This window comes from Adelges cooleyi, unplaced genomic scaffold (assembly GCF_023614345.1).
Source record: "Adelges cooleyi isolate 19-005CV unplaced genomic scaffold, UGA_ACOO_1.1 ACOO_flye_CR_arks_rails_tigmint_CR_PRNA_651, whole genome shotgun sequence".
NCBI lineage: Eukaryota > Metazoa > Arthropoda > Insecta > Hemiptera > Adelgidae > Adelges > Adelges cooleyi.
In genome coordinates this window covers 11732103-11744241 of record NW_026096352.1, presented here as the reverse complement: position 1 = coordinate 11744241, position 12139 = coordinate 11732103, and the positions used below count along the sequence as shown (strand labels likewise).

General features: G+C 32.1%; 1 protein-coding gene across 5 annotated transcripts in view; it reads left to right on the top strand.

Annotated features, from left to right (window-relative positions):
* Window positions 1–12139, top strand: part of LOC126844144 (cathepsin B-like) — a 37068-nt gene that overhangs the window by 749 nt on the left and 24180 nt on the right. Inside the window, exons 1-6 of one of the 5 annotated variants that reach the window (XM_050582037.1) lie at window positions 7990–8223; window positions 8933–9151; window positions 9221–9421; window positions 10735–10888; window positions 10972–11082; window positions 11142–11486. The exons of 2 other annotated variants lie outside the window; for them this stretch is intronic. In XM_050582037.1, coding sequence (XP_050437994.1) covers window positions 8104–8223; window positions 8933–9151; window positions 9221–9421; window positions 10735–10888; window positions 10972–11082; window positions 11142–11353 — 1017 coding nt within the window. In that variant the 5' untranslated portion in view covers window positions 7990–8103 and the 3' untranslated portion in view covers window positions 11354–11486. Of the gene's footprint in view, window positions 1–222; window positions 442–510; window positions 712–1613; window positions 1738–1820; window positions 1932–1989; window positions 2313–7983; window positions 8224–8932; window positions 9152–9220; window positions 9422–10734; window positions 10889–10971; window positions 11083–11141; window positions 11487–12139 lie in introns of those variants that run through there. 2 more of the 5 variants (XM_050582041.1, XM_050582035.1) reach the window with 2 other exon arrangements.

The following is a 12139-nucleotide window of genomic DNA, read 5'->3' as shown; positions in this document are numbered from 1 at the left end:
TTAAACTAATTATTAATTAGTCTCTTTTTCATCTATCGCCTTACACTCCCTACTACACGTGGTCGGCCAATATTAAATACTAATTGGTATAATTAAACAATAATAATAAAGAAAAATAAATTTATTGTATCGGCAGTATGGTTAACAAACTGTGTTAAAAAACAAATATTAATTAATGAGCTACATTTTTCCAGAAGTGTACTTATTACGAAACGTTTTTAGGCAGGAGAAAATTTTCCTCCCGATACTCCTATCGAATATTTAAAAGGGTTATTGGGATCTCGACGTGAAGGAGCTGCAGCCAAACGTACATTCAAGACCCAAGACTCCAACTACAATTCCTTATTCCACATTCCCGAAAGTTTCGACGCCAGAAAAAAATGGAAGCGTTGTAAAACCATCGGCGTGATTCGTGACCAAGGAAATTGTGGTTCATGTTGGGTAAATATTTGTCCTGAGGACACGCACATGTACCTACAATACCTACATCTAAAATTTTATTTTTAACAGGCTTTTAGCACTAGTGGAGCGTTTTCTGATCGGCTATGCATTGCCACAGACGGTGAATTCAACGAACTGTTGTCGGCCGAAGAACTGACGTTCTGCTGTCTTAAGTGTGGCGAAGGTTGTTGGGGGGGATATCCCATTATAGCGTGGGATTACTTCAGTACGAACGGTCTCGTCACCGGTGGTGACTATGACAGCAAACAGGTAAATTAGTACTTAATGAAGATATATAAAAAATTAAACTAGTTGCTAATTAATAAGGTGTCCGCTACCAAATCTAGATTAAAGACTTAATAATTCTAATTTTAATATTTATTATGCTTAACATTATTTGGTAACAAAAATTATTAATCGAACAACACGAATTTTGTATACCAGAATTATAGCTTAAACCTATGAATGCAATTTAGATGCTTAGACATTTAATTAATTCTAATAGATCACAGTTCATGTAATAGCTGTCAGAAAATATATCGATAAATACAAACTTGTTTCGTCGTTTATACACAAAGTAAAAATTTTCGTTAGTTATTATTATGCATATTTTGGATAAACGGTTTTCACATAGGTATTACATATTATATTTTTACAGCTTGCGTACGGGTCTGCAACCTCGGGATACATTTTTATGTCTCGTTTTGCAGAGCACCGTCCGTTCTTTTTTTTCGCCTCGATTCTGAAGCTTTGATACCATTCAACATATTTTTCGTTTCTAACCAAAAATAAACACTTGGCCTGTAACAATGGTTACCACGCTAGTCGAATGGTCGGCGATGATTAATTTTATGTGGCAAAAAGTTTTTTAGTAGTTTTTTAATAATTGGCCTTAATTGATTTATTGGCGAAACATTCACTTAGTTTTTTTTTATTAATTTAACCACTCATTCAAGTTTGTTCGTTGTGAAAACGACACATAATGTAAAAAATTATCATCCGTATCTCTATGTCCATCCCTATCCCCAACCCCACCCTCGTTTCCAAAAAAGGGAGGGTGATACGCTTAACGTAATCACAAAATATGATTTTGTACCTTAAACCTCTCTTTAAAATTTGAAAGCTTATTGTATTACAAGTTTTTGCTGACTAAAATGTGCATTTTCTTGAAGGGATGTCTGCCATATTATGTCCCACCTTATCTTGACGACGATGTTCCGGAGGAGAGGAACCACAGGTGCGTTAAAAAGTGTTACGGAAACACAACAATTGATTACAAAGAAGACCACAGATACAGTAATATATTATTTATTGTTTACAATAGTTATACATCTTCGTTGTAATTCGACGGGTTTTTTCTTTGTTAAATATAATTATAGCCAGCGACGCGTACTACCTTACACTAGACAGCATTCAAGAAGACGTTTTGGTATACGGTCCAGTAGAAGCGTCTTTTGATGTCTACGACGATTTCTTCAATTACAAATCGGGTAAATTTTGATAAAAAAACTTAACTCCTGCACACTTATTTATCATAAAAATGATTAGGTGTCTATGTAAAATCAGAAGATGCCTTGTACATGGGAGGTCATTCCGTGAAATTGATCGGATGGGGCGTGGAGGATGGAATTCCTTACTGGCTGATGGTAAACTCGTGGGATGAATCCTGGGGAGACCAGGGAACGTTCAAGATCCGAAGAGGCACAAACGAATGTGATATCGACAGCTGGGTGACAGGCGGTGTACCCATCGTGTCAGACTAAAATTTTACCGATGTGCATATAATATTGTTTTTATTATATGGTAAATAACTTAATAAATACATAATATGTAAAATGGTTTTAATAATAAATGACAACAATTAAATCGAACAGACAATTTAAATTAATTAAGGCCCAGTAAATTACCAAGTAAAACAAATTAGTACTTGCTTATAACGTTTTGAAACATGTGTTTTCACATAATATTCAATGATTAATTTATTTAGTTTTTTAACATATATTTTTTCGCAGTAACAAATGCAGCATTTCTTAGGACGCATTGAAATGTCGATTTTCGATTACATCAAAATTATGTTTATGATTTATGTGTTGTTTATGTAGTTTAATATGTTTATTTTATGATATGAGCTAAGGCAATATCTTAAGGGTCGTTCCTTGTGAAATTACATGTTTGCATACATGTAAAAAAAAAATGTTGTTAAAAAAATGTAACATTTTTTTTGGACCTTGGTGGTGTGATTAAAAAAAAAATCTTTAATTGCCTTTTATTCCCTAATTTAATCCCCGATATTGGGGTTAACTTGAAACATGCACAGTTAAAATTTGAATTAAGCGGACTATGTTGAAAAATATTATTTTTATTTTGACCACAAGAAAATTATGATTTAATTTTTAATTTTTAATGGTTTAACACATTATTTGAGGTAAAAAGTAAAAAATTAAAAAACAATTTATGATTATAAAAAAATCAAGTCATGCTCTTATCAAGTTATAGTTTTCCCTAGTAGGAAAACTAAAAACTCTTATTATTATAAAAAAAATGGCTTATTGATTACTATAATTTTTCTAATTTGCGAGCTCAATGCAAAGCGGCGTCAATGAATACTCTCAAGACGCACAAACATAAAACTCAAATTAGTCTTAGCCCAATCCGGCTAAATTCTGTAATTATTTAGGAATAAAGGAAAAGGCTCAGGTATTTCCGAAAAATGCGTTTCAGGATAAACATATATCTAGCCCATAGGTTTCAGCGCTCTTTGTTTTATATTTTTCTTCTATGTATAAAACACTTAATACAAAATCAAATAATTAAGATACCTTCGTTTATGCTTAATCGTTTTTATAATTATTCATTTCTTGCATATTTTTTAAACTTTCAAAATAAATAGGCGGCTGTGTTGCAGTTTTGCAATTGTTGGATTCCAACCTTAAGCATAGCCCAAGTGGTTGGATTCAGTGAACATTAAAATAAATAAAATAATAATAATTTTGCTTATCATTGGTAGATTTACGAGCAAAGTTTACATACCTGTACATTACAAAACATCTAAAATACTAACTCATTTCCTTCTTAAAAAATCTAAAAGGGTTTATGATAGAATTTATTTTTATATAAATTTAGTTTCTTCTAAATATAAGTGCATACGTCATGTTCAGTGCCTAAGGAAATCATATTTCGCGCTTCTATTATGCATTCATATTAACATTTTCATGTCTTAGCTCTGACACATAACCGAAAAAAGTGTTATCAAAAAAGCGTTACTAACGAAAATTAATAACGAAAAAAGCGTTAGGACACGGAGGTACTTAGTCTAATCGACTAAGTTTCTTATGCACTTGAAAAAAATATGTATTGTACCTGCGCTTTTCTTGATATTCAACAGGCTTTTGACCGAGTATGGCACGAGGGACTACTATACAAATTAATGAAGTTTTTGCCTCCTACTTTTTATATTCTTATAAAGTCATATCTAACCGATCAATGTTTTCAAGTCCATTATAAATCAGCGTATTCTAATATTGTATATATTAGATCGGGTGTTCCACAAGGAGGCATCCTTTCCCCAATAGTGTATAACATATACGCTTCAGACCGACCAACCACGCCTAACACCTTAGTGGCAGACTATGCAGACGATAAAGTAATTTTATCAACCAACGAAGATCCCATTATTGCATCGTATAACTTACAAAGTCACCTTTCATAAATGGAAGTTTGGTATAAGAATTGGATGTTTAAGGTCAATCAAGCAAAATCACTCAACTTTTACTCTTAAGCTTGGCCAGTGTCCAAGTTTTACTCTCTATGGTACTCAAATTCCATCATCTCCGTCTGTAAATATTTTGGGTTAACCCTAGGCAACCAACTTACCTGGGCCCATCGTGCATACTCATGCAAAAAGACTTCAATTAAACCTTCGAAACCGTATGCTTAAAACTTTACTAATTAATAACAAACATACTAACTTAAATATGAAACTACTATTGTATAAATCCCCTATTAAACCCGTTTAGACCTATTGTCTCCAACTATGGGGAAATGCCAAAAATTCAAATAGAATCCAGGCATTTCAAAATACTACTTTAAGAAAATTAACCAACTCCCCTCCATACGTATCAAATAATACCCTCCATACTGATTTAAAAATTAAAACTGTAAAATAAGATGCAATAACATATTACAAAAGATTCCACACTCGGCTAGCCTCTCATCCCAATTCCCCTAATAAAAAGTCTTTCAAAAAATGTTGTTCCTGGTAATCCTCCGAGACGATTAAAGCGCAAATGGTGTAGAGACCTATTAACTGAACTGAACTGACAAAAAATCAGACAAAACAATACAAAAATAATCACTTAAAAGTGTCAACAATGAGTGGCTTCCTTTATCATGTTTTTGTTTTTCATGTCATACTATTATTTTAGCCAATACTCTTATTGTACCTATTTGGTACACATTGTGTATTTATTAATAAAGAAATTTTTTTTAGTATTTTATAGGAATTTATACATTTTTGTTGTTAGGATCTCACGGTGTAGGAGCTGCAGCCACAGATCCCCCCTAAACCCAAGATTCCAACTACAATTCCTTATAACACATTCCCAAAAATGTCGACAACAGAAAAAAATGGAAGCGTTGTAAAAACCATCGGCGTGATTCGCGATCAAGGAAATTGTGGTTCATGTTAGGTAAATATTTGTCATGAGGACACGCACATGTACCTACAATAATCTGCTGTCATTCGTGTGGCGAAGGGTGTTGGGGGGATGGATATCCTATTATGGCGTGGGATTACTTCAGTACGAATGGTCTCGTCACCGGTGGAGGCTATGACAGCCAACAGGTAAATTAGTACCTCATGAAGATATATAAAAGCTTAAGCTAGGGGCTAATTATATTGGTGTCCACTACCGAACCTAGCCTAAAGACTTAATATGTTTAATATTTTACAAGCTAAAAATTATTAGGGTAACCAAAATTAATAATCGAGCGACATGTTAGGACGGAATAAAGATATATTTTACCAGTAAAAAATAAAGCGTACAATCGTACTAGAGGTCACACTGGAGCAGACATAGGGAGTTTAAATTTTAAATAAATATAAAATATAATGTTACCATATGAAATTTATATTGTTGATAGATTTATAAGGATAATTAACAATAAATTACCATATGAAATTTACGTTATTGATAGATTTATAAGGATAATTAACTATTAACTATAAATGAATTTAGTGACTTGTCATATTTACAAGTATTAAAAATAAGTATGCAATGAGCCAGAAAAGTCTTAATTATTATGGTTTAGCTTCTAGCCAGGTACCTAAGTAGCAAAAAATAGTACGACGTGTAAGGGTATAGTGTGTATCTACATTGTAACTACATTTTGACGTCCTACTTAGAACTCTAAGTAGGACGTCAAAATGTAGTTACAACGAACATAGTTTGTAACGTGAAAATATATTTTATAGACAGGGCTCGGAAGCTATTGCACTAACATGTGTAAAAAATATTGTTTAGCCCTTTAATATACCAAAATATGCGTAGTAAATAGCGGCTATTGTAAACTGCGCCCAAGGCACAGGTAAACACAAAATCATACATGTAAACTGCGTCTGAGTTTTTATCGAGTGCAAAAAGGTGACATATAAACTGCGCTCAAGTTCTTATTAAGTGAAAAAAGACGATATGTAAACTGCAATAAAAATAACTTAGTTCGTTACAGTCATATAATATGTACATCAAATAAACAAAACTACAAAATATCTCTAGTTAATAATACTTCGATCATTAAAATTAGGACAAATAATAACATATTGTAGATACATATTGATCAAATGGTGTTTCACCGCTAATATATTTATTAATTAAACTTTGTAATTAAACTCCCTTGGTCCGATTTCATTCCCTTTCTACGTTGGCACTTTATTTCTCTTTGGTCTCTTCTCTGGTCCACTTTACCTCCCAACTTTTCCAATAAATATCAAACTATTGTTCCCAACATTCTTCGCGAGCCATGGTTCACCAATCTCACTTTGTCTAGAAGTGCGATTGTTCATTTCTGTCGATTAAGGTTAGGCCATTCCCTTTTACCTGCTCATGCTTATAAATTATCCCTAAATCATTCTCCTCTCTATACTCTTCATACCGAAGAAGCCATTTGTTATCTCACTTATATTTTGTTTGAGTGTCCTGCTCTCATCCATAGACGCTCCTTCTTTTTCCGTTTCTTACACATTCATAATATTCCTCCAACCTTAAATTCCATACTTTCTACCACGAATGTTTTTATAATTAATTATGTCATTTCTTTTATCTTTGAGGCTGGCTTTACAATTTAATTAATCTATTATTTATTATTTTTTGTTTTTGTTTCTCTTGTACAATAATATGTTCTTGAGCTCTCTGTATATTAATATATATATAATATATATATAAGTCGAAATAAATTGTATATGCAAATATTCATAATAAAAAACTAAAAAAAACTTTGTAATTTTTCACGATTTGGTTTGTTTAAGAACTTTGATATTTAAAAGGTTCATTTATACTAGGTACTTAATTTAATATATGTTTCTATTTTAATTAATTCTAATTTATCTATAAACATAAAAATATTTGGATGAGTTGTATAAAAGCTAGAATGTAAATGGAAATGGAATGACTTGCATGCATTGGTGGTTAAAGTTGTTAAATTTTACATTTCATACCGATGATAAGAAGCTGGGCGCACTTTACATGTAACCTTCTTCCACTAGATAAAAACTAAGGCACAGTTTACATACACCTTTTTTGAACCAGGGGGCGCAGTTTACCTAAAACAAGGTAATTTAGGCGCATTTTACGTACGCCCGTAAATAGCATCAAGTATTATATTAAAATATGCAAAATAAAATTGCCAAAAAAATTGCATGCAAATATGCAAAAAATACAAAAAACACAAATATTAAATTAAAAGTGTTACTATTATAGTTAAAAATAATATGAAATATAGATAAATAAACGCCAAAAAAATACAACTAATTCGATTAATATTAAGTATCTGTTTGTATGAGAATGTCGTCGTCCTCTACGCTCCGCGGAGTACCGTCCGCTCCTTTTTTACGTCTCGATATATATTTTTTTTCTTTCTTAATTATATTGAATATTTACATCTGTACAAATATACACAACAGTTAGTTAGAAAAACAGTAAAAATGAATATTATAACATGAATATAACATGAAGTAGGGGGGGGGGTGCAATAAAGCTAACTACTATGATTTTTGAGTGTTTTAATATTTTGTTTGAAGATAAAAAGTCAAATTTTATACTCGTACTTATTACGAGTTATTGTGACGTTTCACGTACCTACTTATTACGTTGCTTAATGCTTATAATTTTGCCTTATCTATGTCGATATGTTTCTAAAGGCGCTTATATGTTAAAATATTACCAGATTCTAATAATAATCCATCAAATAAAGAACTGTTACAACCTACTCAAGTAGGTTTACCTTTATCCTTTTATCTTTGTAACAAGATGTCCGTATTTACACAATTGTCTACAAATCAAAAAATGTATCGGTGTTGAGCTCAATACGTATGTATGACCGCCTACCTACACCGAATATTATATCTTTTATTGAAAAAGTTTACTATTAGTATACCTACTTGCAACGATGGCTAGACTTTTAATGTTATCGTCTGTGATTTTGCTTAGTGCTTACCTAACGGAACAAGTGCATTTTCTTACACCAGAATACATAAAAAAACTAAATGAAGAAATTTCGACATGGAAGGTAACTAACATAAAAATAGTAATAATTAAAAATTTTCTATTGATTAACATTTAAAATATATATACCTGGTTATTCTATAAAAGTCTGTTTCTCTTAAAATAATTGATATTTTTCAGTTTTCTTATTGAAAACATTTTTGTTAATGCCAAACTACAGTTTTACACAATATTTTAATTTTTACTCTTTTTACTTAAGTACTAAGGTACAAACAATAATTCCCTCTCAGTATCGACTGGGAAAATTCTCCAGTCATTTTATTTCATTTGCCTTAAATAGTAAAAAAAGTAGATATAACTTTGCTTATTTTAACAATAATTTAATTAATTAAAATAATGTAGGTCCGATATTGTTGAACTAGCGTTATTTTACATGTCAACATCAAATAATTATTATGCAGTTTTAATGTTTAATTTATTTTCTTATGGTTATATTCTACTACATACTACTATTCGCGAAAATCTTTTAAAATGTCATAAGTAAATAGCCAATAGGTAATTATTAATTGGTCTCTTTTTCATCTATAGCCTTACACAGCCAGCTACATAGAGTCGACCAATATAAAATTTTAATTAGTTTAATTAAACAATAAAAATAAAAAATAAATACATTTATATTATCGGTGGTATGGTTAACAACAAACTGTGTTAAAACAACTGTTAAATAATTAGCTACATTTTTTATTAGTGTACTTATTAAGAAACGTTTTTAGGCAGGAGAAAATTTTCCTCCCGATACTCCTATAGAATATTTAAAAGGGTTATGTGGATCTCACGGCGTAGAAGCTGCAGCGAAAGGTCCATTCAAGACCAAAGATTCCAAATACAATTCCTTACACCACATTCCCGAAAGTTTCGACGCCAGAAAAAAATGGAAGCGTTGTAAAACCATCGGCGTGATTCGTGACCAAGGAAATTGTGGTTCATGTTGGGTAAATATTTGTCATTAGGACATGCACATGTACCTACAATACCAACATCTAAACTTTTATTTTTAACAGGCTTTTGGCACTAGTGGTGCGTTTTCCGATCGGCTGTGTATTGCCACAGACGGTGAGTTTAACGAACTGTTGTCGGCCGAAGAACTGACGTTCTGTTGTCATTCGTGTGGCTTTGGGTGTCACGGGGGATATCCCATTATGGCGTGGGACTACTTCAGTAGGAACGGTATCGTCACCGGCGGAGGCTATGACAGCAAACAGGTAAATTAGTATCCAATGAAAATATATAAAAAGCTTAGACTAGTGGCTTATTATTAAAATGTCCACTACAAAACTTAGACTAAAGACTTAATATTTTTAGTTTTAATTTTTAATATGCTAAACATTTTTAGGGTATCAAAAATTAATAATCGAACAGCATGTTAGGATGGAGTATAGATATATTTTATCAGTTAAAAATAAAGCGTAGAATCGTACACTGGAGCATACATTGGGAGTTTAAATTTTAAATAAATATAATGTTACCATATGAAATTTATATTGTTGATAGATTTATAAGGATAATTAACAATAAATTATAAATAAATTTAGTGACTTGTCATATTTACAAGTATTAAAAATTAATATGCAATGAGCCGGGAAATTCTTAATTATTATGGTTGAACTCCTAGCCTAGTACATAAGTAGCGAAAAGTAGTAAGACGAGTGTGTAAAAGGATTGTGTGTACCTACATTTCTGTGTTGGACGTCTAAATGTTGGCACAGCGAACATAGTTTGTATCAGAAGTTTTTGAGCTAACATTAATAAACAATATTTTTTAGCGCTTTTAGTAGTGTTTAAGTATTTTAAATATGTAAAATAAAATTGGAGAAAAAAAAATGCATGCAAATATGAAAAAAAGTCGTTTACGACATCAGGAAAGTATGAAACAAAGTGGAATCTTACCTGATATGTTCTAAGATTTACCAAAACAAATGTATAAATGATTTATCTTTCGAGTTATGTTTATAAAGAAATGCATTTAACTAAATTTTATTTTCGAAGTTCCATTTTATTAAAAGCGTTTTTTTTTCATTTACATGTCTTAGCTCTGACAAATAACCAAAAAACTGTCAAGAAAAAATTGTCATGGGAATGGGTGTGGGGATGGGGATGTTAATTTTTTTTAATTATGTGTTGTATTCACAACGATCAAACTATAACCGAAAAATCAATTCAGTAGTTTAACATGTCATATTCTATATGAATTGTTTTAGCCCACATATTATGTCTATTAGCCACCTTAAATACTAGCTTGTTACTAATTAATATACTATTTCATTACCTATAATTACACCACTACTTCAAATTTCTTTGGTACATCAACGAGATATGAAAATGCTCTTTCGTGGTTGAAGACTCGTCTAAAAAATGCTTTTTTCAATTGTTTTTGTCATTTAAAATTGGGCACACGAGAAAGGAGGAGGACGAGACACTCAAAGTTATATTATTTTGTGTCTGAAAACTTTCTTTAAAATTGGATAGCTAATTATATTACAAGTTATTGCTAACTAAAATGTGCATTTTCTTGAAGGGTTGTCTGCCATATTATGTCCCACCTTGTCTTCACGGTGTTTCGGCGGAACAAGAAGGTGCTTGTCGGAGCCAACCGATGGAGAGGAACCACAGGTGCGTTAAAAAGTGTTACGGAAACACCACAATCGATTACAAAGAAGACCACAGATACAGTAATATATTATTTATTGTTAACAACAGTAATACATCTTCGTTGTAATTCGACGGGTTTTTTATTTGTTAAATATAAATATAGCCAGCGACGCGTACTACCTTACACCAGACAGCATTCAAGAAGACGTTTTGGTTTACGGTCCGGTAGAAGCGACTTTTGAAGTCTACGACGATTTCGTCAATTACAAATCGGGTAAATGTAGATAAAAAACTTAACTTATGCGCACTTAATTATTATAAAAAAATGATTAGGTGTCTATATAAAATCGGAAAATGCTACGTACTTGGGTGGTCATGCCGTGAAATTGATTGGATGGGGCGTGGAGAAAGAAACTCCATACTGGCTGATGGTGAACTCGTGGAATGAAAACTGGGGAGATCGGGGAACGTTCAAGATCCGAAGAGGAACAAACGAATGTCAAATCGACTCCTGGATGACAGCCGGTGTTCCCGTTACCGACTAAAAAATGACCGATGTGCATATAATATTATTTATATTGTATGATAAATAAATTAATGAATACATAATCATATGTAAAATGATTTCGATAATAAAAGACAACATTTAAATTAAATAGTAAATACAATTGAAATGAATTAAGGCCTAGTAATATACCAAGTAACAAATTCAGTACTTGCTAAAAACGTTTTGCAGCATACGTTCTCACACAATATTCAATGATTAAATTATTCAGTTTTTTTTCGCAGTAACAAATGCAGCATTTCTTATGGTGCATTATCTGTCGATTTTTGATTACACCAAATTATGTTTATTATTCTATGTGTAGTTTATGCAGTTTATTGACATTTTCATGTCTTAGCTCTGGCACACAACCGAAAAAATTGTTAGTTAGCTACAAAGCGTATCTGATAAGAGATTAGAGATTAGAGTATTTGGGGTTGGGGGTGGGAATTAGCTTGGGGATAGGGTAAGAGGTAGTGGTAGGGTGTAGGGGGTAAGACATAGGGGTGAGGGGATAGGGTTAAGAGATAGGGGTAGGAAATAGGGGTTAAGTGATAGGGGTAGGAGATAGGTGGTAAGGGTAAGATATAGGGGCGAAATTGTTTTGGTACTTCAACGAGACATAAAAATGCTCTTTCGTGGTTGCAGACTTGGCTGAAAAATGTTTTTTATGTTTAGTTTATTATATAAGTCAAGGCAATATATCTTAAGGGTCATCCGATGTTCTTCAGCCCTAAATGTAGCCGCGCTCTGACTTAAATGTGTATAAGAACCACAGACCGACAGC